General features: G+C 47.4%; 1 protein-coding gene across 9 annotated transcripts in view; it reads right to left on the bottom strand.

Moving 5' to 3' along the window:
- LOC126324319 (carboxypeptidase E-like) overlaps positions 1-25,766 on the bottom strand; it is a 386,831-nt gene that overhangs the window by 132,979 nt on the left and 228,086 nt on the right. For 5 of the 9 annotated variants that reach the window (XM_049995127.1, XM_049995040.1, XM_049994953.1 and 2 more), the window contains 3 exons: positions 23,506-23,702; positions 14,507-14,662; positions 8,087-8,149 (listed from right to left, as the gene is read on the bottom strand). In XM_049995127.1, the coding sequence (XP_049851084.1) occupies positions 8,087-8,149; positions 14,507-14,662; positions 23,506-23,702 (416 nt within the window). The remainder of the gene's footprint in view (positions 1-8,086; positions 8,150-14,506; positions 14,663-23,505; positions 23,703-25,766) is intronic. The other 4 variants (XM_049995137.1, XM_049995118.1, XM_049995075.1 and 1 more) reach the window with 1 other exon arrangement.

Genomic DNA, 25,766 nt, shown 5'->3' with positions numbered 1-25,766 from the left:
CTGAGTATAATGCGACAACTGAAAAAGTATTCGCCATAGAAAGTGACTCTCAAAATCAATCCAGTTAACTAGCCACCAATGTGTTATCAGTAACAGGCGGCCTGGCGAGTGTAGGCGATAGCTACGGGACCAAGGATATGATTTTTCACTCAACGTTTTTTATTCACTGCGCCGATGTCTTTTAACGATATTTCAATCGTCCAACTACACAGGGACAGGAAACCATTGTAATAGAATCAGACGTGTTACCGAATGTATAAAGTAAAAAGTGTATTAAAAACTTGTCTGAGCTGTTGCCTTAAGAGATTTCGTATGTGGCGAGACATTTGGTTACCTCAAGGGAGAGTTCGAAAGTGAGGAACCGTGCCGTGACAGTGGTAGATCTCAGCGCTCCATCGTGCCCCGAAACAGTCTGATATTTTAGTCCTGTGATGCAGGCAGTCACAACTGAGGAAAGATAGTTTCCTACCTGACGAATGAATACTTAGAGGGAACACATCCTACGCCATAGCCCTGTACAGGATTTTCGCAACAATTAACGACACTTTGAGGATGCGAAAACTCGCATCAGCGGGAGAAATCTACATTTTGCGTGAGAAATTCGAGGTAAATGGTCAACGACATCTTTCTCTCAGGTTGGGTAAAGTGGTTTTTTTTTTTTTTTTTTTTTTTAAAGCGGGGGGGACTATGCCAGGGTGGGATTGTTTTGAACTACTGTACACGTCCAAGCTGCAGCTGCTTGTTTCGCAGTGCACCGCGGCTGCCTGCAAGTGCGGTCTCGAGGAATCGTCGGCGAGAAGTACCGGGTTTCCTCAGCAACCGACGCGCCTACGTGCCTGACCTCTCCCACGACAGCGAGGGCTGGCGAACTGACCAGCGTGGTGGGTGGGCGCTGTGTGTTGCGTGAGGGAAGGTTCAGCACGACGGACGCGCTGACGACACGTGAGCCCCCGCCACTGCAGCCACCCCCGGAAGCCCTCCGTGGCTGTCTGGCGCGCACGCGCTTCCGCGGCTGTAGCTCGTCCCAGGGCCGGGGCGCGGGCGCGTGGCTTTGCCGGTGTCTCCACCTGTCTTCCGCGCCTGGCGTCACAAAAATAGTTCAAATGGCTCTGAGCACTACGGGACTCAACTGCTGAGGTCATAAGTCCCCTACAACTTAGGACAACTTAAACCTAACTAACCTAAGGACAACACACACATCCGTGCCCGAGGCAGGAGTCGAACCTGCGACCGTAGCGGTCGCGCGGCTCCAGACTGCACCGCCAGAACCGCTCGGCCACCAGCGGCCGGCCCTGGCGTGACAGGGCACACGGAAATATTTTCCAATAAGACCAGACCTTCATCCTGCAACTGTGTAATTACTTAATTAGGACATGTTGTTTCTGGATGTGAACTTTTCCCACCAATGAAAAGTGAGATCCAGGCTCCTGCAAATCTAATTTTATAAATGAGCGGTGTATCCTGTGCTATATAATTGCATTTGTTGCCGCCAGACATTTTGTCTCCAGCACGTACAGCAGCTTAGAGCCCGTGGCGGGATCCATTTTGAGTCAGGAATTTCCCTCGAAAGAAAGGCATCACGCGTGGGTCGGTATTGTGCAGGGGTTTACCGTGTATAGGCTGCGCTGTTTGCAGTTCGGTACGACTGCGAGCCAAGGCCCGTGCAGGCGTGGCAGTGGTACGTTACGGAAGTACAAATAGAGAGAGAGGGAGAGCACTTGTTTCGATGGGAATTTATCGGATGCTTCATTGAGCCATCCGGTCAGTCCTGGAGCGGCGCGTGGCGTGTCGCTCTGCAGAGCGCCGGCTGAGCTGCGAGCGCCGTGCAGTGGCGCGAGCCGGCACTGTGAGCAGTCCGGCGGGCGGCGCGTGCTTCATGACCCACAGGCTGTTAACCGTGTAATTACTTGTGACGGGTGTTACTAGCGTGATCAAGTAAAAAGAAAAGCGATCGATTTATTTACTTCTTTTTGATGTATTTTACAACACCTGTATATTCCCAGGCACTTCAGGGTGATCAGCAAGAGACATTCAGCCTCTGCAAACTGGATTTTTTTTTATAAATAAACAATATACCTTTAGCTCCGCAATTGAATTTCCTGCCCTGAGATCCCTCGTCTCCACCAGAGAGCCGCCAATTTCCAGATAGAGTAAGGGGAGAGACGAGGGAAAGGTTGGGAGCTTTACCAGATGTGGAAGAGTTGAGCTGTACCAGAGGTGGAACAGTTAAGTAAGTGATCAAGTCAATTAAGTAGTTATCTCCTGCAGCAAACGATAGAGTGAAAGGGGGCTATTCGAATAACTTAAACCTGAAGGTCTAAGGGGGGAGGGGAGGGTTGGCGGTTTCCTTATGGGTTTGGAGGAGGAGGTGATGGTGGGGAAGGGTTGGGGGAATAACAGGTTAAGGATGTATCAGTCAAAAGAATAGGTTATCCCCAGGGGTTCAAAACGTGGCAATCAAAAGGATGAATTAACCCCTAGGGGGGTCGTAACGTGTCAATCAAAAGCTAACAATAGGTTTGTCCCTGAATGTACTCTTGTCCTTGAATGTAGGCAACCTGCACTAGCAAACAACCCTACTGCTTCGGAAGTGAATATTGATGCACAGTGGGATTAACAAAATTTGAATGTGGAGCAGTTATTAGAATTAGACACGTGGGACACTCCATTTTGGAAATTAAAAGGGAATTCGATATTCCGAGATCCACAGTGTCGAGAAGGTGTCGACAATACCACATCTCAGGCATTACTTCTCAGCACTGACAACGCAGTGGCCGAAGGTCTCCACTTTTTAGTGGCTGAGACCGTCAGCGATTGTGTAGAGTTGTCAGTGCTAACAGACGAGCAACAGTAAGTGAAATAGCCACGAAAAACAATGTGGGACGTACGACGAGCGTATTTGTTTGGACGGTGCGGCGAAATTTGGAGTTAATGGGATACGGCAGCAGACGACCGAGGCGAGTGACTTTGCTAAGAGCGCGACGCCGTCTGCAGCGCCTCTCTGGTCCTTGTGACCATATCGTTTGGGCTGTAGACGGTCGGAAAACCGTGGCCGCTCAGATTAGTGCCGATTTCATTTGGTAAAAGGTAATGACAGGGGTCGAATACGGCGCAGACCCTGCGAACCCCTCCACGCAAATTGTCAACAAGACACTGTGCAAGCTTTTGGTGGCTCGATAATGGTGTGGGCTGTGTCTACGCGGAATGGAGTGCGTCCTGTGGTCCAACTGAACTGACCATTGACTGGAAATGCTCGTGTTCGGCTAGCTGCAGGCCATTTACAGCTATTAGTGGACTTGATGTTGAGAAACAATGGTGGAATTCTTATGGATGACGATGTGCCATGTCACTGGGCTAAAACCGATCGCGATTGGTTTGAAGAGCATTCTGGACAATATCAGCGAATGATTTGGAAGCCCAGATCGCCAGACACGAATCCCATGGAACATGAACGTAGTCGAGAGGTCAGTTTGTGCTTAACATCGAGCACGGCATCAGTTGCGCAATTATGGACGGCTGTACAAGCATTATGAGATGTTCCAAGACTTCTGTCATATCAGTGTACTGTGAGAGGTAATGGACCTATACCTTTCCGTTGGTGTGTGCCCGAAGTTTCTTGTACTTCTGAAGGCTTCTCTCTGTCTGGAATGGCGTTCTGTGTGCTGTTTGCTAGAAACTCTTCACTCCAGTCACGCAGTTGGTGTGATATTCCGCACGGTCGTATTTCGTTCGTGGGCGGGAGTACGGAACTGTGGCGAACGCCTCCTGGAAGTCGAGGAAGACGGCACCCAGCAGATCGCGTCTGTTTGGTGCTTTCTTTGTCTCGAGGGCGAACAGAACGAGCGGGGTTCTACACAGTTTCCTGTCTCCAGGAGTGTCGCGATACGCGAGCGTAAAACGTGTTCCGAAATTCTACAACAAACCGAAATGAGAGGTGTGTCTGTTGGGAACGATTCTCGAAAAGGAGAATGACTTGCGCTCTTTCCAGTCATTAGGAACACTGCTGCAACCATAGGATCGAACTGACATCCCGTTAGGTTGAGCGACTTTTCATCTGTTTAGCGATTTCAGCTGCTTTTCTGTTCCGTAGACAACTTATTTCGATAGCTATGATTTTGTCGTCCCTGCGACGATTTAAAGGGGGGACCACAGTGCTATCATCCTACGTGAAACAGTTTTGGAAGAATTAGTTTATTATTTCGACGACTTCCGTGGCAAAGAATTAGTTTATTATTTCGACGATTTCCGTGGCATCTTATGTTTCACTGCCATTACGGTCACAGAATCTCTCGATACACGGCTCGGGATCTGTTTACTGACTTAATATACGACCAAAACTTTCTGGGATTTTCTGTCAAGTCGGTAGAGAGAACAAGATATTTTAGTTTCTCTTTCGTCGGATCTAGAACTTCAGGGAAGTTGCTCTAACTTTCTTTCTACCTTACTGTTTTTTTCTGTTTCATAAGACCCGTCGTGTCTCGCTTACGTTTCTGTACGTTCATTCAGAGTCTGATATCTCACTCGTATGCCACGCCATTTTAAATAAACGGTTAGTTCTAATTAGAATTATTTAACCAGTTTTATAGAGCAAGCTACCAACACCAGGAACGGAAAACATGTATTTAAAGAGATTATTTAATTCCCACACCATTACCAGAAGGGCCTTACGTCAAGCACCCACAGCATTGCGGACCCGCCAACCAGTGCAACCCGAGGAAAGTCTGCACAGCCAGCGACGTGAGACAACACAAAAGAGCGCCGTCACCCCCAGCCACGAGCCAGCACCCACACCCCAGAGACACAGTGGGACGCGCACGGCTGCCGCTGCTGGACTGCTGGAGAGGAAGGGCGGCGGCGGCGGCGACGGGAGAGCACACGCACTCATCAGCGAACGACACGCCTCAAAGTGCAGGGTAGCGTCAGCTGCGAAATTTATCGCGATACAGAGGGTGTCTCACGTAAGGCTCGACACCGCTTGTCGAGACAACATTGCCGGCAAATCATAGTACTCACGAGCGGCGCATAATTTTGTTAAGCTGTTGATACGTGTAAGTCTTATATCGAGCGAGCTAAGTTACTCGTGCGTTTGAGGTTCTTCGGTATACTTTTCAACAGGAGTCCATACCTATAGACAAGTACACTGATACATTGGTTGTTAATGTTGGCAACGAAGCGTTTGGCAAAACTATGTAAGGAATATACACGAAATATTGAATTCAGGTAACGAAAGAGGAAAATATGAAAACGCAACAAATGAAGCAGTGAAAGGGCAGTACAGATGTCTAAAAATGTACGTGACGAAAAGTATAAAATAGAAAAACAGGAATGGATAGACGACAGATGCAAAGATGTAGATGCACGCATCAGTAGGACGAAAGACACATGCGGCTTATAGGAAAATTAAAGATACACTATGTGATGAAAAGTATCCGGACACCCCCGAAAACATACGTTTCTCATATTATGTGCATTGTGCTGCCACCTACTGCCAGGTACTCCATACCAGTGACCTCAGTAGTCATTAGACATCGTGAGAGAGCATAACGGGGCGCTCCGCGGGACTCACGGACTTCGAACGTGCTCAGGTGATTGGGTGCTCACTTGTCTCATAGGTCTGTATGCGAGAATTCCACACTCCTAAACGTCCTGTTTCCGATGTGATGGTGAAGTGGAAACGTGAACGGACACGCACAACACAAAAGCGTACAGGCCGGCAGTTGAAGAGTGTCATAATGTGTAACAGGCAGACATCTATCCAGACTATCACATAGGAATTTCAAACTGAACCAGGATCCACGGCAAGTACTGTGACAGTTAGGCGGGAGGTGAGAAAGCTTGGATTTCGTGGTCGAGCGGCTGCTCATAAGCCACACATCAAACCGGTAAATGCCAAACGACGCCTCGCTTGTAAGAAGTGTAAACATTGGACGACTGAACAGTGGAAAAACGTTGTGTGGAGTGACGAATCACGGTACACTGCGTGTCGATCCGATGGCAGGGTGTGGGTACGGCGAATGCCAGGTGAACGTCATCTGCCAGCGTGTGCAGTGCCACCAGTAAAATTAGGAGGCGGTGGTGTTATGGGGTGGTCGTGTTTTTCATGGAGGGTGGCTTACACCCCTTGTTGTTTTGCGTGGCACTATCGCAGCACAGGCCTACATTGATATTTTAAGCACTTTCTCGCTTTCCACTGTTGAAGAGTAATTCGGGGATGGCGATTGCATCTTTCAACACGATCGAGCACCTGTTCATAATGCACAGCCTTTGGTGCAGTGGTTACACGACAATAACACCCCTGTAATGGACTGGCCTGCACAGAGTCCTGACCTGAATCCTACAGAACACCTTTGGGATGTTTTGGGACGCCGACTTCGTGCCAGGCCTCACCGGCCGACATCGACACCTCTCCTGAGTGCAACACTCCGTGAAGCGTGGGCTGCCGCTCCCCGAGAAACCTTCCAGCACCTGACTGAACGTACGCCTGCGAGAGTGGAAGCTGTCATAAAGGCTAAGGATGGCCTACCTCATATTGCATTACAGCATTACCGATGGAGGGCGCCACGAACTTTTCAGGCAGGTGTCCGGACACTTCTGATCACATAGTGTACGTCTGGAGAAAAAAGAAGGAGTTGTACGAATATGAAGAGCTCAGATGGCAAACCAGTATTGAGCGAAGAAGGGGAAGCGGGAAGAAGAAAGCAACGCACGACACGGCTACGCGAGGGAGATTAACTCGAGGAGAATATTGTAGAAATGGACGAGTAACAGAATGAAGACGAGGTGAGAGATATGATACTGTGATGAAAACTTCACAAAGCACTGAAACATAAAAGTCGGAAGAAAGCACGGCACTGCCTAATAATTACTGAGACCTTTGGGAAACGTAGTATAAATACATATTTTAAAACGGAAAAGACAAAATAGAGAGCAATGAGAAGACGTTAAATATGTGAACAAATGGGTGGAAAGTCTTTTAAGATTGCACATCGTGCAATAGCAATCGGGAGAAATTACAGCAAGTTTAATGGAACAGTCTAAGACCGAAGGGAAAAATACAACAGGTTCAAGTAGAAGAACTAATATATTTTTAGAATTCAGTTGTTAAAACAATAAACGTTCATGGAATAAAGAGAGTGAAAAGGAAGGTACATTCAGCAAAACGGCTCACTGCAGCTAAAGCGTCACACTTGTTCTTAGTAGAAGAATTTGCTGTCTCTGAAAATGTTCTGCTTCAGGGCATCCGGACGTTAAACGACGCGTTTTCTATACGATTTGTTGTAATGAAGTGTTCATAAATGTCTGGAAATGCTACGGTAGCACGAACGTGAAGTTGCGGGCGGGACATATCTGTGCAGATGCTCGAGGAAGGCCTGAGTGTGTGAGTGTGAGTGTGTGTGTGTGTGTAGTGTCTGTCTCCGAAACTGGAACAGAAGCATAATTTCAGCTCCTGGCTAGTATACGAAATTCGGTTCGCTCGCTCGAATTTGTTTTCGACGACATGTTGCGTACGAGTTGTCCGTAGCGCGTTAAGCGCCCTCGAATGCATCGATGCCTACACACTGCTCTTCGGGGTTTTCTCCGTTTGGTTTTGAGATTCGGTACTGGAGTGAACGCCGTCATCTGAAGGGAAAGCCGTTGTCTGGAGCACTGCACACACACACGTCAGTCGCTGCCACAGGGCGAGTAATCAAAGTTCAAGGATACAGCAGGGACGCTCATTCCTGAGCCCCATACCGTAACAGCTAGGAGCGCTTGTCGGAGTAGAAGGGACGTGTCCAGCGGTAGCGCAGACCAACAAGTGCTCCTAGCTCTTACGACACGCACTTGGCAGCCCAGGTTTACTGGACAATTTTTTCTCGTTTCAGTGGATGCTTGCACCTCTGAAAGTACGGAAAACAGAGTGGTTGCAGCATCGAAGACGAACAAGTGCTCGTAGCTGTTACGGTACGTTGGTTATACTCTTTTGCTTGGAATGACGGTTCCTGCCGTCCCGCCGGCACCAGGGGGTGGGGGTGGGGGGTGTTTTTGCAGCGGCAGCCATGTGGCGTGCTGTGCTCTCCTCTGCTCTCCTCTCCTCTCCTCTTACCTTCTTGCAGCGCCAGTCGAAGCCGTAGTAGATGTCCCGCGGCTGGCCCTTCAGCTTGGAGCACTAGAAACGAAATGACACAAATACAGCTGGTTACGGCACACACCTCGGCCTCTAGGTTCGCTTGCCGCTCTGACAACTCACGGAGTCCGATCGTACCGGCACCTGCAACACGACTTTCCACGCTGAGAACACTGTTTATTTTTACTCTACGCATGGAGAGCGTGTCACGTAAATGGCTGATACAGTACGTTTGAGACCGGAAGATGTGAAAAGGAATCTTTTACAGGCGCGCGCACACACTAGGCCAACGGGGGCCGACGATGGACAGCCAACCGGTCCGTCGGCCGACATTTGCTGTCCGTGTGCGGGAGGAAACCGGGCGCACCCGTCTAAGCCAGGCGTCTCCAAACTACGGCCCGCGAAGGCCGGCAAACCGGCCCGCGTTAGCTGGCCGGACGTTCCCGGTAACCGGCCCGCCAAATATTCGAGGTGCTACCTGTACTGCCAACAATTGAGTTTCGAGGCCTATCGCGGCCAGTACACCACTACATTGTCGGAGCTCTGTCTTTACAAAGCGGAAGGTCGTGGTTAAACTTGTGACTATCCACAATAAACAGACAGACCCTTCTCCGATTTTCAGATTTTCCTTGTCTCTTCGAATTCAAACTTTGAATTGCCCCACACTTCGTCGTCTAACCTACTAGTACAGCACATAAAACACTAAAAAATTCGTGAGAGACTCGCAACATAGACACAATCACGCAACAGAGCTATCAAATACATGCTCTGGCTCTGCTACTCACTACAAGACTACGTAATTAAACTTATTGTTGCGACGCTTGACATAACAATGCGTCGACATACTCTACCTCTGTTACGTCTTGCAATAATAGTGTTGCTAAAAATGATTTTGAGACTTCGTTAACTTGCAGGACGCTTTCGTGAAGAATGTGCAGTGACATACTTTTTTGTCGGTGAAATTCGCCAGAATAAAATACGCCAGAATTTCGGTCAGGTACGTGCACCAATCAAAATTATGTAATCAAATAAAAATCGTAGTTCGTTTCAGTGCTACCTATTCCCACAACCTTAGATTTTTGCTATTTCATCTTTCCCTTAGCCTTACATTACGGTGATCATGGAGCGCTAGGATGCTTTAATCCCACTAGGGAGATCTTGGCCCTTATGACTTCGTGGAGGAGTCAGTGTGGCTCGCGGACTAAAAAGTCTGGAGACGCCTGTTAGCGGTCGGCCTCGGCTGCCAACCCCCCCCCCCCCCCCCCCCCCCCCCCCTCTGCGGAAGCTGCTTCCGGTGTCGGCTGCCGCGGTAGACACCTGATGCTTTTCCACAAGGGGGTGTTTCTACAAGTTTTTGAGCACAGTCGCAAGTCGGACGTACTATTTTTATTGACCGGTTTCGCTCTTTAAGTTAAGAAGAGCAAGTGTCTAAACAATAAGTTCCAGACTTTGATCAAAGTACAGTAGTTCTCTGCTAAATTAAAGGGCGGCCGCAGTCCATGAAACGTACCGGGTGGGACGTGTCGCTGTACGAAAATTCCAGCAGGTGCTGCTTCCGCCCGCTCTGGCTAACGGCCTGCATTTACTGCGTATTAAAATACTCTAGTGTAGCGTGGAATGTAGAGAGAGAGAGAGAGAGAGCGAGCATTAGAGCTGGTACGGTTTTGTCGTGAACGGGACTGCGATTATAAAAGTAAATCAAAGAGACTAGACGATTAAGTGATGTGCACGATGAGAAAAAGGGAAAGGTGTCTTTATCGAAATCTTTTCGTCACGAAGGACAAAGAGAAACAAATAAAACTGGGGGCAACTATTAACTTTGTGCTACAGGTAGAGCTCTCCTAAAAGACGTCTAATCATTCGAAATTTCAGAGTGTACACAATTCAATAAAAATTTCAAATCTGTAGCCTGAACTGGGAAAGCATTAGGAAGCAGCCCATATTCCAGTTCAGCTCTAAGCTCTGACATTAACTTTGTCTCAGCACACTGCTTCCTACTTTTTAAATGAGAGATCGTCCACTAGCGTCGCTTCTTCTTCTCCTTCTTTTACTGATGATGAGCTTTTTCCAGTAAAATAAGTAGTGCAAATGCGACGACCGCTAAATCCTCTTCTGCGCTCACGATATCGGCCGGCGAAACTCTCGTTAAAACGCTACTTTATAACGATAATAGAACGGCAGGAACGTCGAGGAGAAGGCGAACGCGAACGCACCGGCGACCGACGAGCGACGAGCGTCGAGCGTCGCTCTGCCGCCGTGACGTCGCCGGCTCGCGCTGGGGTCGTGTGTGCGCGCCTCAAAGAGTGCCGCACTCTGAGCTTCAGTACTGTACTTCCTGGTGCATAAACCGTCTTTTTCTGAGGATATAAAGAGCGAGGTGGCGCAGTGGTTAGCACACTGGACGCGGATTCGGGAGGACGAAGGTTCAATTCCGCGGCCGGCCATCCCTAAATCACTCCAGGCAAATGCCGGAATGGTTCCTTTCAAAGGGCACGGCCGACTTCCTTCCCCGGCCTTCCCTAATCCGATGAGACGGATGTCCTCGCTGTCTGGTCTCCTTCCCCAAACAATCCAATCCAATATGAAGATATCACATCGCGTACTGCGATCAGGATGAGACAGTCATTATCGAAGTGTCTCCCCACGCCGTGACTGGCCATTTGTCGGCGACTTAGTTTCTTTCGTCGTCCAGCGAGGCGTGGCGGAGAGCTGCGACGTTCCAGGCCTGCGGCTGGGGGTGCTTCGTGCCGCGATACGCAGGAGCTGCCTCTTCCGGCACTCGGGGCTGTTAACACTGGGTCGGCAAGTCCCGGTGCACACCGCACTGCGCTCCAGACTCCAGTGATCGTCCTCAGAGTCCTCGAGATTGCAAACAGACAGCGCTTGTGAGATGATAAACGAGACTGCAGGCGAGAGAGAGATCAGCTGGGCAGGCGTGTAGGCTAGGAAGGCACGGGCCGAGGACTCGAAAGCGTCGTATGTGAGCCCATTCCACTTCTTTTAGTCGGCCACAACCGTTTCAACCGTGATTCACTGTAAACAACTCGAAGATAAAGCCTTACAAAGGCCGCGTGGAGTAGCCGCTCCCCACGTCGGACGTTCGAGTCCTCTCTAGCGCACGGATGTGTATGTGTGTGTGTGTGTGTGTGTGTGTGTGTGTGTGTGTGTGTGCGCGCGCTATCCTTATCGTAAATTAGTTTAAGTTAGGACAAGCAGAGTGTAGGCTTAGGAACCAATGACGTAAGCCGTTTGGTCCCATAAGGTCTTACCACCCTTTTTTTTCTTTTGCCTTGGAAAGTGTGGCTCTGCAGATTACCGGTACACAGGCTTTTTGAGCAGGCACCAGTTGACGTCGTGATGTGCTCGCCTTTGCCCTAGTTGGATCAACCTGCTCGAGTACACTACACACCAACGTCACAGCCGCACGTCTCGTAGGGAGCGGCGCGGCCGGCGTGGGCGGGCGGCCCCACGCGGGAGCACAGACCACAGGTCAGCGAACAAGTGCGCAGCTGAGCCCTCGCTCACTGGCCAACATCCAGACAGCAGCGTGTCGCACACTTTCTGCTTCGACCTGAGGGAGAGTGCCTCTCGGCCCACACGACGCGTGGTACAGTGTTCAGCCGCCGCCCGGAATGTGCCGCGGCTGCCGCTCGCTCCTCGCACGCGACGCTGGGCTGTGGGCTGTGGGCTGCGCGCTGCTGAGGCCGACTCACCCGGTCGGCACGTCCGCGGCGATCTGGCAGCACGAAAAGTACTTCTCAGTTGTTCACTCAAAGAATGCGGTTTTTACAGTAAACGTGCACCATTTCTGGACTTTTCCAAGTCCTCGCACGACTTGGAAAACACTCGCGACGTAAAGTCTTGATCTCTGGCACGAAAGACATTATTTCGTGCACGATTGTCGAGGACTTGCCCAGGCTCCTGACGTGATCTCTGCTGCGGCGAAGCAAAAATCGATTCGATATTCCGTGAGGAATTATTGTTTTCTCCGTGCTTGTGAAGGATGGAGAACAGTTCTTGGGAATAGATTAAAATAATAAAATTTTCTTGATCTGCACTTACTTGTGATTCATTTTCTAGCAACATGCTTCTTCATCGGGCACCTGTATACCGACAGTCAACCAGTTCCATATCGAGCGAGGTGGCGCAGTGGTTGGCACACTGGACTCGCATTCGGGAGGACGACGGTTCAGTCTCGCGTCCGGCCATCCTGATTTAGGTTTTCCGTTCAAATGCTTGAAATGGCTCTCAGCACTATGGGACTTAACAGCTGTGGTCATCAGTCCCCTAGAACTTAGAACTACTTAAACCTAACTAACCTAAGGATATGACACACATCCATGCCCGAGGCAGGATTCGAACCTGCGACCGTAGCGGTCACGCGGTTCCAGACTGAAGCGCCTAGAACCGCACGGACACACCGGCCAGCTATGTTTTCCGTGATTTCCCTAAGGCACTCAAGGCAAATGACGCGATGGTTCCTTTGAAAGGGCACCGCTGACTTCCTTCCCTAATCCTATGAGACCGATGACCTCGCAGTATGGTTTCCTCCCCCCCCCCCCCCCCCCAAATCAATCCATTCGGGTTCCACCATCAGCGCGTGATAACGAAACGCTTTTACGGTTTATGAGAATATGAAAGGATTCCATTTTTAGCGAGGCAACTGATGCACTTCCGTGACTAAGTTGGCCGACGTCGCTGGTGCACGCTTGTGCTGTGGCGCTCGCCCTGGCGCTCAGCTGACTCGGACGGTGGTGCCGTAAAGAAATGTTCGCTGCGTTGTTTGGCCGGCAAGGGGAGGAGAGGTGGTGGCGGCGTCCCGGACCAAAGTCCCAACCTGTGCGCAGCGCCTCACCAGCTGAGGGCGCGCGGCGCAGCGGATGGCGACACGGCTGTCCGACGGGAAGGGACCCTTCTGTCATCATCCGACACAAACATCATACTACACTCTCCACCCACACAACACATACCTCTAGTGTTACAAATCTTAAATGGAGCATCTTGCAAATAAATAATAAAAATCTCAATATTGCATGTAACGATAGCGTCTACTTTTCAAGTTCTCATTTTAGTTGAATGACGTTCACTGATTCATTTTTTGCCTTATAAATATAAAAATTTGGTTAAAATCTTTTGTCGAATGATTTCACAATATGCTGAAGTTCTGCGAACAGGAGTAATTAGCACGCCTGAGTTACTGGAGAGCAGACTCCTTTCCGGGTAGTTGAAATGTCGCCTCCTCTCGAAACACACCCCCTGACGATATTATTCCTGCACACTGGCGTGTTACAATTGTGTAAAAACTGGTTCAGTACTTTTCGGCACAGTTGATATAACGTTGCCAGTCTCGAGGTCAAGTACAGCGGATCGACTGCAAGGTGGGTCACGAAGGAGTTAACGCGACAACACAAGGCAACAAGATTCAGAGTGTGTACAAACTTGAAAGAAGGCTACGGGAGACAAGCTGACGCTTTCCTAAAAAAGATTTTAATGGAACTCGCAGTCAACTTTTGAACCGGCTTTCAGCAACAACAAGGAGGTAAGAGAATTTCTGGAAAAGTGGCTCACACAACAACAGGAAGACTTCTTTGCATAGACATCGGTATAGTTCATCCCGAGTATAAGTGTAGGCATGTACTGGGTGATCAAAAGGTGAGTATAAATATGAAAGCTGAATAAATCACGAAATAATGTAGATAGAGAGGTACAAATTGACAACCATCCTTCGAATGACATGGGGTTTAATTAGAACCAAAAAATAGAAAAGTTCAAAAAATGTCCGACAGATGGCGCCTCAAATGAGCAGAATAGCAATGATTAGCATAACAATGTAAGACAAAGCAAAGATTATGTTCTTTACAGGAGATGCTCTATATGTTCACCATCATTCCTCGACAAAAGCTGTAGTCGAGGAATAATGTTGTGAACAGAATTGTGAAGAATGTCCGGACTTATGGCGAGGCATTGGCGTCGGATGTTGTCTTTCAGCATCCCTAGAGATGTCGGTCGATCACGATAAACTTGCGACTTCAGGTAAACCGAAAGCCAATAATCGCACGGACAGAGGTCTGGGGACCTGGGAGAACAAGCATGATGAAAGTGGCGGCTGAGCACACGATAATCACCAGGTCTTTCACGCGTCTAGCAATATGGGGTCGTTGTAATAAAACCCCATGTCATTCCAAGCTCTCTATCTACATTATTCCCTGGTTTATTAAGTTTTCAAATTTATACTGACTTTGGGCATTATCTTAACAAGTAGTAAGAGTCTCATCTTTTAAAAATACACTTTTTCCAGCATCTATTTGTGTCTTTAATTACAGAATGCCCGTACAACCCGTAGAACATTGTGTACTCATTGTTAAAGCTGAGGTAAGTTGGCTGGCTGGCTGTACTCACCGGCTCGGCGAGGCGCTGCAGCTGCGCCAGCAGGTGGTTGTTGTAATCGATGTGCGCCTTCTCGTAGCTGAACATGACGCGGTCCAGGTCCGGGAAGTTGCGGTTCAGGTCGACGCTGTTGTTGTTGTAGCGGCCGATCAGGTAGTCGGTGCCGCCCTGTGACAAAGAACAAACACAGCTGACAGCCGTCAAACTCTTCTCGGAACCCGAGCTCCCGGAATTTTAACACTAATGCAATGCTGCACAACGTCTGCGTTCTGGGGTGCACCTGGTCGGTACTTTCTCGTCTAGAGTTTCTACGACAGAAAGTACGTCTCCTTGCTCTGAAAACGGTATGGGGTATTAAAAGAAAGCCATTCTCTAAGACAACGTTAATATCTGCTAATAAACAACACCTTTCAGAAATTGTCACAGCAGCGTCGTTAAGGATCCAATTAACTTGTATCTCTGTTACTCAGTGTCGCAACTCGTATGAGTGAGTTGCAACATACTATTCTGCCTCTACGAGTGGAGCGGGCTCCCCGAGGTCTCGTACACATAGGAATTGCAACAGTGAGGAAGAGTATTTTTCATTGTCCGTTTCTAGGGGTGGAATGTTACTACCCTTACTACAACGTCCGTTTCTGTGTTCGCTGGTGTCACGCTATTATGATGCCACATACCCTGCCGTAACAAATTTATGTTGCGCGATGACGAGCTCTCGCAAGCGAATGATTGTTTTCTGAGCAGCTCTCTCTGTTGCGTAAGAATGATTTTCCTGTCATTAATGGGATCGCCTGCTTTCGTTTTACATAACTGGGGTAGTGCACAAGTAGTGCTTTGCAAAAAAGCAAATGAGAATTCGGGAAGGATGTGTACATTGTTCGCGCCTTTCATTTACTCTCGGGACACTCGTCGACCGTTTCCTGTTGTCGCGCCTGAAGCCCAATGTGGAGTCGTCTACGTGATCGAGAAGCAGACGGGACTGCATCACATTTGTACAGAAAAAGGAACAAACTGAGAGTCAGCTCGCAAACACTACTTAAAAGGATACGATGGACTGCATTTCCAAAATGCAGCAAACCTGTGTGGGATGTGACTGTCAACTATCCGTAAAAGCGAGAGTGAAGAAGAGGCGCCAGGAGGAGACGCCGCTGGAAAGCGCTGAAGTCAGCTGCTAACGTGCGATGCGCCACTGCTGGAAACAATGAGGGAACTACAGCTCCGAAAAGGGGTGGGGTGGGGGTGTTTCTGCGCCGCGAGACCACACTGCCTGCCTACACGCAGCAGGCGGGCTCTCCAGTAGCGGCCCGAGTCCGTTTCAGCTGCCTGTAAAGTTGCCACAGAGGCAGAACACAGACACCTCACGCTGCACGGCACCCACACACTTTAACTGGAGACTCACGCCACGTTCACGTCTTCAGGGTTCAGTACGTTAGTCGCTAAAAACATAACCCTTATAGAATCAATATTTGTCCAGCCTTCTGTCTGTCAGACTGTTCGAAGCCCTTTTTTCCGGAACGGGTCGACGTATTAAGTTGAAATCCGTGTGACTTAATGAGGTCAATGGTCTCTTGGTGGTGTAATAAGAGTTAGCTTCTAACAAGGGAATGGTCAGACTTGTAATGTCGAAACCTGTGCTGCTTTTTTTAACCACTGTGAGTTAACATTGCAAGAAATCTCTATGCAGGATTTTAGCTGATGACATGACCTGGAAGTGTGTAAGCAATTTTATGAAGTAAGACAAATTGTCGCATGGTTTCCGCGCTTATAACTGCCTCTTGTACAGCCCTGACCTCTCTCGCTACGTTACACCAACGTTAGCTACGCGCCGCTCTGCTGCCACAGCAGTGAGAGAGCTGATTCCCCCAGCGAAAGCGATCGTATGATAATTAAACTTTGATTGACAAATATGGCTGATGTGTTATCTACAACATTCTTTCCAAATAGCTATGAAATAGACACAATTTAGAACATGTCCGAATTTTATTTCTTGTAATTATCGCAAAAATGCGAAATATTGATACAATGTTCAAAACATAGGTTGTTTTGTGCACCAGGAACATACAAGCAAAGACGACATATGACAGCCCTGCGAATCACAGACGTTGTTAGATGTCCGTAGACAAAGCTGGGCTGGTGTTAGGAATGAATCAGGCCTGGTACGAGTATATTTGGAGGCGTGCCGCGCATGTTTAATCAAATTCTGAAACCGTGGGGAGGAAAACTGATAATGTACTACTGATTGCAGCTTGAGAATATTGTCACGGTGATACACAGAAAATTGCAGTGATCTGCACACAATAAGTTTCTCTGTTAGTTTTCTGTAAAATGCCTTCCATTGACGGAAAAATTCTCTGTCTAAAACTTGAACTACGTTCGTCGTGCCGGGTGGAATCTGAAGTATTTCTACTTCCTTGTCAGGGTGAGCCGGAAATACAGCTTTTAATATATCAGACCTGACCACGAATCTAGAAGGAGAAGAGATTTGTTCCCGCAGAACGGAAAAAAAGCATGACGCATGAAAAGTGTAACGTTCTCATTTCCCGTTTTTCCAGACTTCGATGCGTATACCACAAGATAGTTTCCGTAGAACATTGTTATTTTCACACGTGGTCCAAAACGTCCAGTTGGTTCTTGAAGGCACACATATAGTTTAGGCAGCAATGAACCATCCAGACTAATTATGAGCATTACAGTGCATGAATGGGTGAGTGCAATCGTGGACTGCGCAATCGCCTCAATACGTTTTTCCCCAGTGAACGACAGTGTTTTTTTCGCAACGCATTTCTTTTTGAAAACCTGACTGATCTGCATTGTACACGTACGATTCACTAAAACTAGCGATCTTATTTTTTGCGTTCGTAAGAAAAGCTTCTATCATTTCGATTTGTGTCACTTCATTCTACGACCTGTTTCTCGACACAAATTTTGTTATTTTTGTTGCCACAATTTTATGCGATCTTTTGAAGCGACTAATCCAACTTTGAGAAGCTGTAAATTCTTTAGTGCCTATCGCGTTGGCAATCTCTGACGCCCAATCATGCAAAGTTCTATCGCTGACACTAAATGACCGTTGTATGGCATCGGTAAATAGCTCAAAAAGTCGCGTATCTGTCTCCGTCGCAATTTGCAGTCGACTCTTAAATCGTCCAGCGACTTCCTTTTTCCATCTATACAATTCACGTTCAGAACGGACAAAGCGACACTTATTTTGAACAGTACTGACAAGTTGGCGTTTCTTACCATTTTCGTTCAACCAATACGTCACCGCTTTTTCTTTGTCTGATAAGGTAATTGTAGTTGCTGGTGTTACTTTCGGAGATAATTGGTGATGGTACGTGGCACTATCACTCGAAGAGTCTTCGTGAGTGCACCTTCCGTCGGTGTTTTCGCCGTCTGTAGATTCACAGTCTGCAATATAGAGTGTTTCAGTTGTTTCTAGCCACATGTCTGCGGCATTTAGATGCTCGTCTAGAAGTTTAACAATCATGTCGCACAACACATAGTCTTCACACGTGTTTTTTGTTGATTGCTTCATTTGGCGTCTGTGGTATATCTCCATAGCAAGCAGCGAAACATTTACAGGGTTCGTCATCACCTGTGAGGGGAGATGGAATGTTGACCGTAAAGTGGCTTGCGAAGTATAGATGAACATGTACAGAACATCTCTCACATCTGTAACCAGTTTCAGGACGGTATGTTTCGAAATACGTACGAGAACTTAAAACGACGTGCATGCCACAGAAACGAATATTCGTTTCCCCTTTCCACCAAAACCGTGCAGCGATTTTCCTCTTCAGTGAGCGCCCCGATAAGACGGCCGCACTTTCCGACCACGCGCAAAATGGCCGCGGCTCGCCATTTCCAGGGCTGGCCAGCTGTCACTGCAAGCGCCAAGCGGGAAATACAGCCATGTACGTGATTTTTTTTTAGGTGACCTTCAGTTCATGTCAGCAGCTACAATTTTGCATCCGGACCTTTTGCCCAGTTAAGTAACAGTGCTAAAAAAAGCAAACCATGTTTCGGCATGACAAGTCCGACCATTCCCTTGTAGGTCGAAGGAAAAAAAATGGTTCAAATGTCTCTGAGCGCTATGGGACTTAACATCTGTGGTCATCAGTCCCCTAGAACTGAGAACTACTTAAACCTAACTAACCTAAGGACATTACACACATCCGTGCCCGAGGCAGGATTCGAACCTTATACCGTAGCGGTCGTGCAGTTCCAGACTGAAGCGCCTAGAACCGCGAGACCACCGCGGCCGGCCGAAGGAAAAAATCCAAAAGTTATTGATTTGTAATTATATGACACGAAAAAATTGTCATTTGTTGTTAGACTGTGTGTGTGCGTGTCCGTTAAGACCGCATCTTCCCACGTACCGGTAGACACCCGGAGCTGGAATGTGTGCCGCATACTGTAGTGTAGCACCACAGAGCGTGAGTCTCAGCAGCGGCAGCGGAGCGACCAGTTCCCGCCCGCCGGACAGCCGCCCTCGCCTCGGCGCCGCGACGCTGCTTCGCTACGGGGACACTTCTAGCCGCTGCCGTGTGAGGCAGCTGGAGTCTCGTTTCGTGCCGCAGCGTTTCTGACGAGTGTTGGTGCGTTTTGAGGTACACGACTTGAGTAACTCTCCCGTTTGCCGTGTTACTCGTTCACTGACACTTCTGCCCCCCCCCCCCCCCCCTCCCAGCTTCGCTACGACGCCAGCCGCCGCACCGCACCACCTTCCCCCACCGTCGAGTAGCGAGTCCTGCACAGCGTGTGGTCCTCTGGTGCTGGCTTCAGAGTAGATGCAGTCGTACGTGTTACACACTTTGATTCTCGCGAACTCAGTCGGTAAAACATGCAGGGTACTTACCCTCCATGTAGACTCGTGAAATCTGGCACGAACAAAGGTTCCACAGTACAAGTAGAGGAAAGATATCGGATAACTGTTACCCTATATCCGACAAAAAAAAAAAAAAATACTTCTCTTGTCATCTGTTATCTGACTTTAAAACTGAAATTACAATATTCTGGAAAGTGTTCGATGTTTTTAAATGTACGACTTACTTTCATTGCAGATGTGATTTACAAATACGAACTGCATTTTGGCACTGAAGTAAAGTTGTTTGCATTGCTATATGTTATTTTCACTCATATATAAGTTCGAGTAAATCGGACGTTCACTGTGAAAAACTGCATCTGGTACACATGTTCGCCTTTCCATGTCACCTTTTCCCCACACATCCTGTCACCCTGCCTCCCACATGTTACTTCCCCACCGCTTCTGCAGAGAAGCTCCTCATTTCACACATTTTTATCAGTCCACTTATCAGTCACAGTCCTTCCGTAACACTACGGCACACCTCAAATTCTATGATACTCCACTGTGCTGGGCTTCGCACAGTCCACTATTCACTGCCACAGAATGCAGTGCTCCAGGCGGACATTCTCACAAACTTCAGTAGTTGGACAAAGTGGGCTACTCAAGATCGCGGATCCAACATGGCGGACGTAAATGTGCCTACACCACAGTGACGTCTCTATCGTGGGAAGTTCAATTTTTGGCGGGAAAATAGCTCAATTGGACGCCTCCACTACCCTCCTGCCCACCCCCTCCCCTCCCCCATCTGCAAAAGGACTCAGTCTGTGCTGGGTTGACGGATAGGATGGACGTAAGCGTACATGAGTCCGCCGTGCTGAGGTCCGGAGAGCGGCCGACCTAGTTCACAGAGCCACCACCACACCGCTGTGTCGCCCCCCTGCCTCTCCGTTCGCGTGACGTAATCCAAAATGGGGGTCTGGGGAAAAATGGCGGGAAAAGGACTCAGTTTGTATCTAGTTGCTGGACTGCAAGGAGGGACGCAATTGTTTACTGTGTTCAGTGGACGAGATGTCTGCACTGAAGAAGGAAGAGTGTATTAGCTATAATCGTACATCTGAAGACGGTGTCAGTAGCAGTGACATTTCGTGAAGACGAATACGCTTCATGAAACAACGAATATGCAGCAGGCTGTGGCTAAGTTCACACTTCGCAACTCACAGATGGAATAAGAGAAATATTGAGATTATATAATAAAATATATGACAGTGGTGAATGGCCTGAGGACTTTCTGACAACAGTAATGATTCCATTACCGAAAAAACGAGGAACCAATAAATGCAGCGAGCACAGGACAATCAGCCTCATTTCACATGCAGCCAAATTGATGTTAAGAATAATTAATAAAAGACTCGAAAAAGTAATGGAGGAGAATCTTGGCGGGGAACAGGTTGGCTTTAGACGGAATACGGGCACCAGAGATGCAACAGGGCTCTTACGAATCTTGGGAGAAAGGTTTATTGAAAAAGACAGACCTATATATGTGCTTCATCGATCTAGAAAAGGCATTTGACAATATGGTTTGGAAACAAGCTGGCGACTATAATGAGAGAAAAGAGAGAGGACTGGAAAACCAGAAGACTTGTAAACTCTTTATATCTTAATCAAAAAGTTTCAACTAAAGTGAGAGAAGAGAGTACAAACTGGTTCAGACTAGGAAAAGCAGTAAGACAAGGGTGCTGTCTATCACCTACTCTTTTCAAAAATGATTGACAAATGCCCATTAGATGACAAAGACGTAGAAATTGGAGGAAGAAGAGTAGGGTGTTTGAAGTCTGCTGATGACACGGTCCTTCTAGCCACAGGGGAAAAAGAATTACAGGATTTGGTGGACACCATTGAAACTAACAGAAAAAAATAAGGAATCAAAATTAACACAAATAAAACAAAAGTATTGGCACTAGGAGGAAATAAAAATTATGGTGAATGGAGAAATACTAGAACAGGTGCAAAATTTTTAGTATCTTGGAAGCAGGGTAGACACCGACTGGAAGTGCACCACAGAAATTAAAACAAGGATAGCAAAGGCAAAAGAGGCGTTTTATAAGAAAAGCAGAATTTTCTGCAGCGGTCTGGACAGAGAACTCAGGAAGAGACTCATAAAATGTATTGTATGGAGTGTTCTTCTATATGGCGCTGAAACATGGACTATGAAGAAGAAAGACAGAGAAAGGCTGGAGGCTTTTCAGATCTGGACATGGCGGAGGATGGAAAGAATAAGATGGATGGACAGAGTAAAAAATGAAGGGTACTAAGAAGAGTGGGAGAGAAAAGGCAGTTACTAGACGTAATAAAGAGAAGAAAAATAAATTGGATTGGGCATGTATTAAGGAAGAATGACGGACTGGTGAAAAGTTTTAGGTTATATAGAAGGGAAAAGGAAGGGAGGAAGGAAGAGATTCCAGATACTGGATGACATGATGGACGGTACAACATAACAGCAGCCTTAAGAAGGAACCAATGGATCGCAGGAAATGGAGAGGCAAGGGACCTGCTAATATGGCAGATAACTGATGATGATGACATGATTAATAAACATAATTACTTTGGTCTATTAGATTAAAATAATTATGTTAAGTGAAATTATCAATTTATTTATCATATTGGTTGACACTGGACAGTTTCACAGTAACAACTGTAGCACTGCATGCTTTAGAAACGTTGGCTAGTACAGAGAGAGATGCCGAGGAAGCAACGGACTTTGGGCAGGTCAAGGGCGAGCTGGGAGTTTCTAGGCAGCTGAAGGGCAGAATAATAGTGGCCGCCACAAGGCCGTCCTGTGGAGTGCCTCGGCGAGTGGCTGTAGGCGGAACTTGCAGTGGGGCAGTCAAGACAGCCGTCCGCCAAGAACCATCTGCAGTTTTTTCAGCCCCGTCGCAATGCGTCTGCTATCGCCACACAGGCACCTGAGAGTCAACGGTTAAGAGTTCCTCCCACGCAGAATGCGTAGCACATTCCCACCGCTGTATGCGGGGGCCTCGTGATACGCTAAGCTGACAGGCGGATAATGCTTTAAACTGCTCGAGCAGCTTCTTGAATATTTTGTATGAACTGCCCGGGTTTGGTCAGTGGTTTCGCGTCTAGAAAGAGCGGGCTGAAATCAAGTTGTCATGAAAACCATCACTGGCTGCGTCGAGAGTCCACATTAGTGTCTGGGGGTGTCCAGCTGGCTCACATCGCTGGAGAGCATATAATTCGTTTGAGGCATTGCTGATGATTACTCTCAAACTTGGCCCGAGAAAGTACCGACTGTGACACCTGAAGCAGTATGCAAGCACAGGAACAAACTGGTGCTTCTCCGTGCAGCTTTGGGCATTCCGAAGTGCTGACTTAAGGAGTGTGCACTTGAGTCGAGCGTCTGCTCCTGGCAGGAATACAACCAGACTGTCTCGACTCTCGAACGGTCTCTTCACTCGAATAACTCCGAACGCAAGATTTTGTGGACGCAACCACGAGTACTCTGTGTAGTTAAATTGACATTTCCACATCACATCACATTCCGCCCCCACGACGACCGCAGCTTTTCACAGGCGACAAAGCACACGTGGTTTCCACTCGACTAGTCCAGGTGATATACGCGCCACGGCTCGACAAATAGGGAACCGTAATAATAAATGTATTCAGTTCCACTAGGTTGTTGTCTGAGTCCTCTGTTGTCAGCGCTAGTGAGGGTGGAGCCGTTTAAGTGTTACTGTCGTGAAAATGGGGAGCACAATTTTCACGTAGAAGATTTGTGTTGTGCCAACCTTAAACTTAGTCTGACCAGTAGTTGTAACTGAATGTCGTAATTGTGCAGATTGCAATTTCCTCCAGTTTTTATAATACATTTCTCGATAGCAGCCTACTGTTCTTATTTAAGTAGGCTTAGTCTTTAAGCCCACAGGCCCTGAATAGGTTATTTAAGAACATTGATCAGTTAGGATCAGTTAAATAATTTTTGTCTAATCTCCGAGGGCGGTCAACCGCACAGGATGTATCATATCGCGAGATGTTAAAATCACGAGCCACCCCAGAGTTAGAAGACTAATACTTTCAATTGTAACAGTTTCAGAAGAGTGAAATGAGTATTTGGGTCTTTTTTATGTCATCTTCTATTCCGGCGGCAGTATGGTCACAAAGTCGCTGAACGCATGATTTTAGAGTGTGGACTGACCGTGTCGGTGGCGAGCTGCCAGCCGTCCGGGTTCATGCTGGGCACCAGGTGGATGCGCGTGGAGCTGATGAGGCGCGTGATGTCGGCGTCCCCCGCCAGCCACTGCTCGCACAAGTAGTCGGCCAGCTTGAGCAGCAGCTCGCGGCCCAGCACCTCGTTGCCGTGCATGTTGGCGATGTACTTGAACTCGGGCTTCACTGCAACACACCGACAACAACGCCGTCTGGGTTACTGTGGCGATGTACCGTTCCTGCCACCACGTTAACGTGTGGACCTGCAATGCTTCACTCGTATAAACGTCGTTCGTGTAGGACCGAAGGAACAAAACAGGTGTTGTGACTGCCCTCTTCCCTCACAGGTTGGTCTCATTTGTTTTCAACTTCATCATCTGCATATAACTTACTTTACCAAATAATGACCCTTTTGCTATCACGCATCTCGTTAATGCTCGAGTATCTTATACGATCTCCATTTTACCTAGCGTGCTTGCAGCGATGCAAGCTGAGTTTCTTAATTTACGAGTAGTCACAAGAGTGGTCCCAGGCTAATTCGCTGGCCTACTCAGGCCGTCACATAATCTTATAGGATGCTGCGAAAACGTATGGCAGTGGGAAGGCAATGGGGTTTCTCGATACAATTTGACTTCGAAGGTAGCCACTGATCTCAAAATGATGATGTCATCGCTGACCTCGAAGTGTTGGCTTGACCTGGATTGAATGCCATCATTGACAACCCAGAACTGCCAACTTGACCTTCGTCACACGATATACGTGTTCCAGCTCGAGCCGACGGTTCAAGGTCATCACCGATGCCGAGCATCTAAAGTCAGCGATTATCTTCACGCAGGTAAGAAATTCTATACGCAGGTAAGAAACGAAGTTATTATACTGTGTACTACCCCATTTCCAATACTTTTATCATCACCTTGGGTGGTGATGTTTAAAGTATTCGAAATGTAGTTCACTGTGAATAGAAGACTCTTTAAAGTTTTGGTATGGTAACGAATAAGAAAACAAATATTCTTGTACAAAATATTAATTTATGTAAATGTATTTTCACAAAGACAAACTCTTTATTTATTTTTGTTTGACGTGATTTTAATAACATCCAGCTTGAATTTTAACTTGCAATTTAAAGCTATATCTAAATCATCTAATTCTCTCTCTAACCAGTAAATTGACAGAAAAACGTATGTTCTCAAATTCTTACACACATCTAACTTTTCCCCTATAAAGTATCTCTGTTATGGCTTCAACAATTAGCACCATGCCTTCCTGCAATTTTTTTAACCAAAAGCCAACAGGGATTTTATTTCCCGTATTATGATATCATTAAATAATTCCATCTCTTCTTGGGTGCACGTTCTCTTACATATTCGTCTAGAATTTATGCATAGAATAATAAGTTTATGCCTGGAAATAGGTTTTCAGTTCCAGAACGAGATCTTCACTCTGCAGAGGAGAGTGCGCTGATATGAAACTTCCTGGCAGATTAAAACTGTGTGCCGGACCGAGACACTAACTCGGGACCTTTGCCTTGCGGGCAAGCGCTCTACCAACTGGGCTATCCAAGCACGCCTCACGCCCGGTCCTCACAGCTTTACTTCTGCCAGTATCTCGTCTCGTACCTTCCAAACTTCACAGAAGCTCTCCTGCGAACTTCTCAGATCTAGGCTAGCACTCCTGGAAGAAAGGATACTGCGGAGACATGGCTTAGCCACAGCCTGGGGGATGTTTCCAGAATGAGATTTTCACTCTGCAGCGGAATCTGCGCTGTTGTAATCTGCTAGGAAGTTTCAGGTTTTCAGTTGCTAAATGCACGATGTCCAGTCCATCACATTTAGATGCAATGTAACCTCCTTTTAAGCAGAATGGATGTTTCTCAACACAGTGCTCATGTGTCGCTTAATATCGCAAACAACTTCACATCCAATATTTTCTGCGAATACTCCAAGACATGACAACACTGCAGTACTATTTGTAGTAAATGCTGGTATTCTGCATTCCTCATTCCATATTTACTCATATAACGCATTTAAAGTAATTTGTAAGTCTTGCCTGGCTCGTTCTTTTCACAATAGCGGTTTATACTCTTCCTTTCTGACAATTGTTTTTGCCAATACTTCCGTTTTCTTTTTTCCGTTTTGGTCTCATTTCCAGTTTTCCATTTCTCATGTGTAACACATTAATTGCACTTAGGGAACTAATTTCTTTAATAGGAAATGGCTTAAGCGAGTCCAATGACTTTATTCTGTTTCTTAA

The sequence above is a fragment of the Schistocerca gregaria genome, chromosome 1 (assembly GCF_023897955.1).
Source record: "Schistocerca gregaria isolate iqSchGreg1 chromosome 1, iqSchGreg1.2, whole genome shotgun sequence".
Lineage (NCBI taxonomy): Eukaryota > Metazoa > Arthropoda > Insecta > Orthoptera > Acrididae > Schistocerca > Schistocerca gregaria.
Note: the sequence above shows the minus strand (reverse complement) of the source record. Positions and strands in the feature narration are given on the sequence as shown.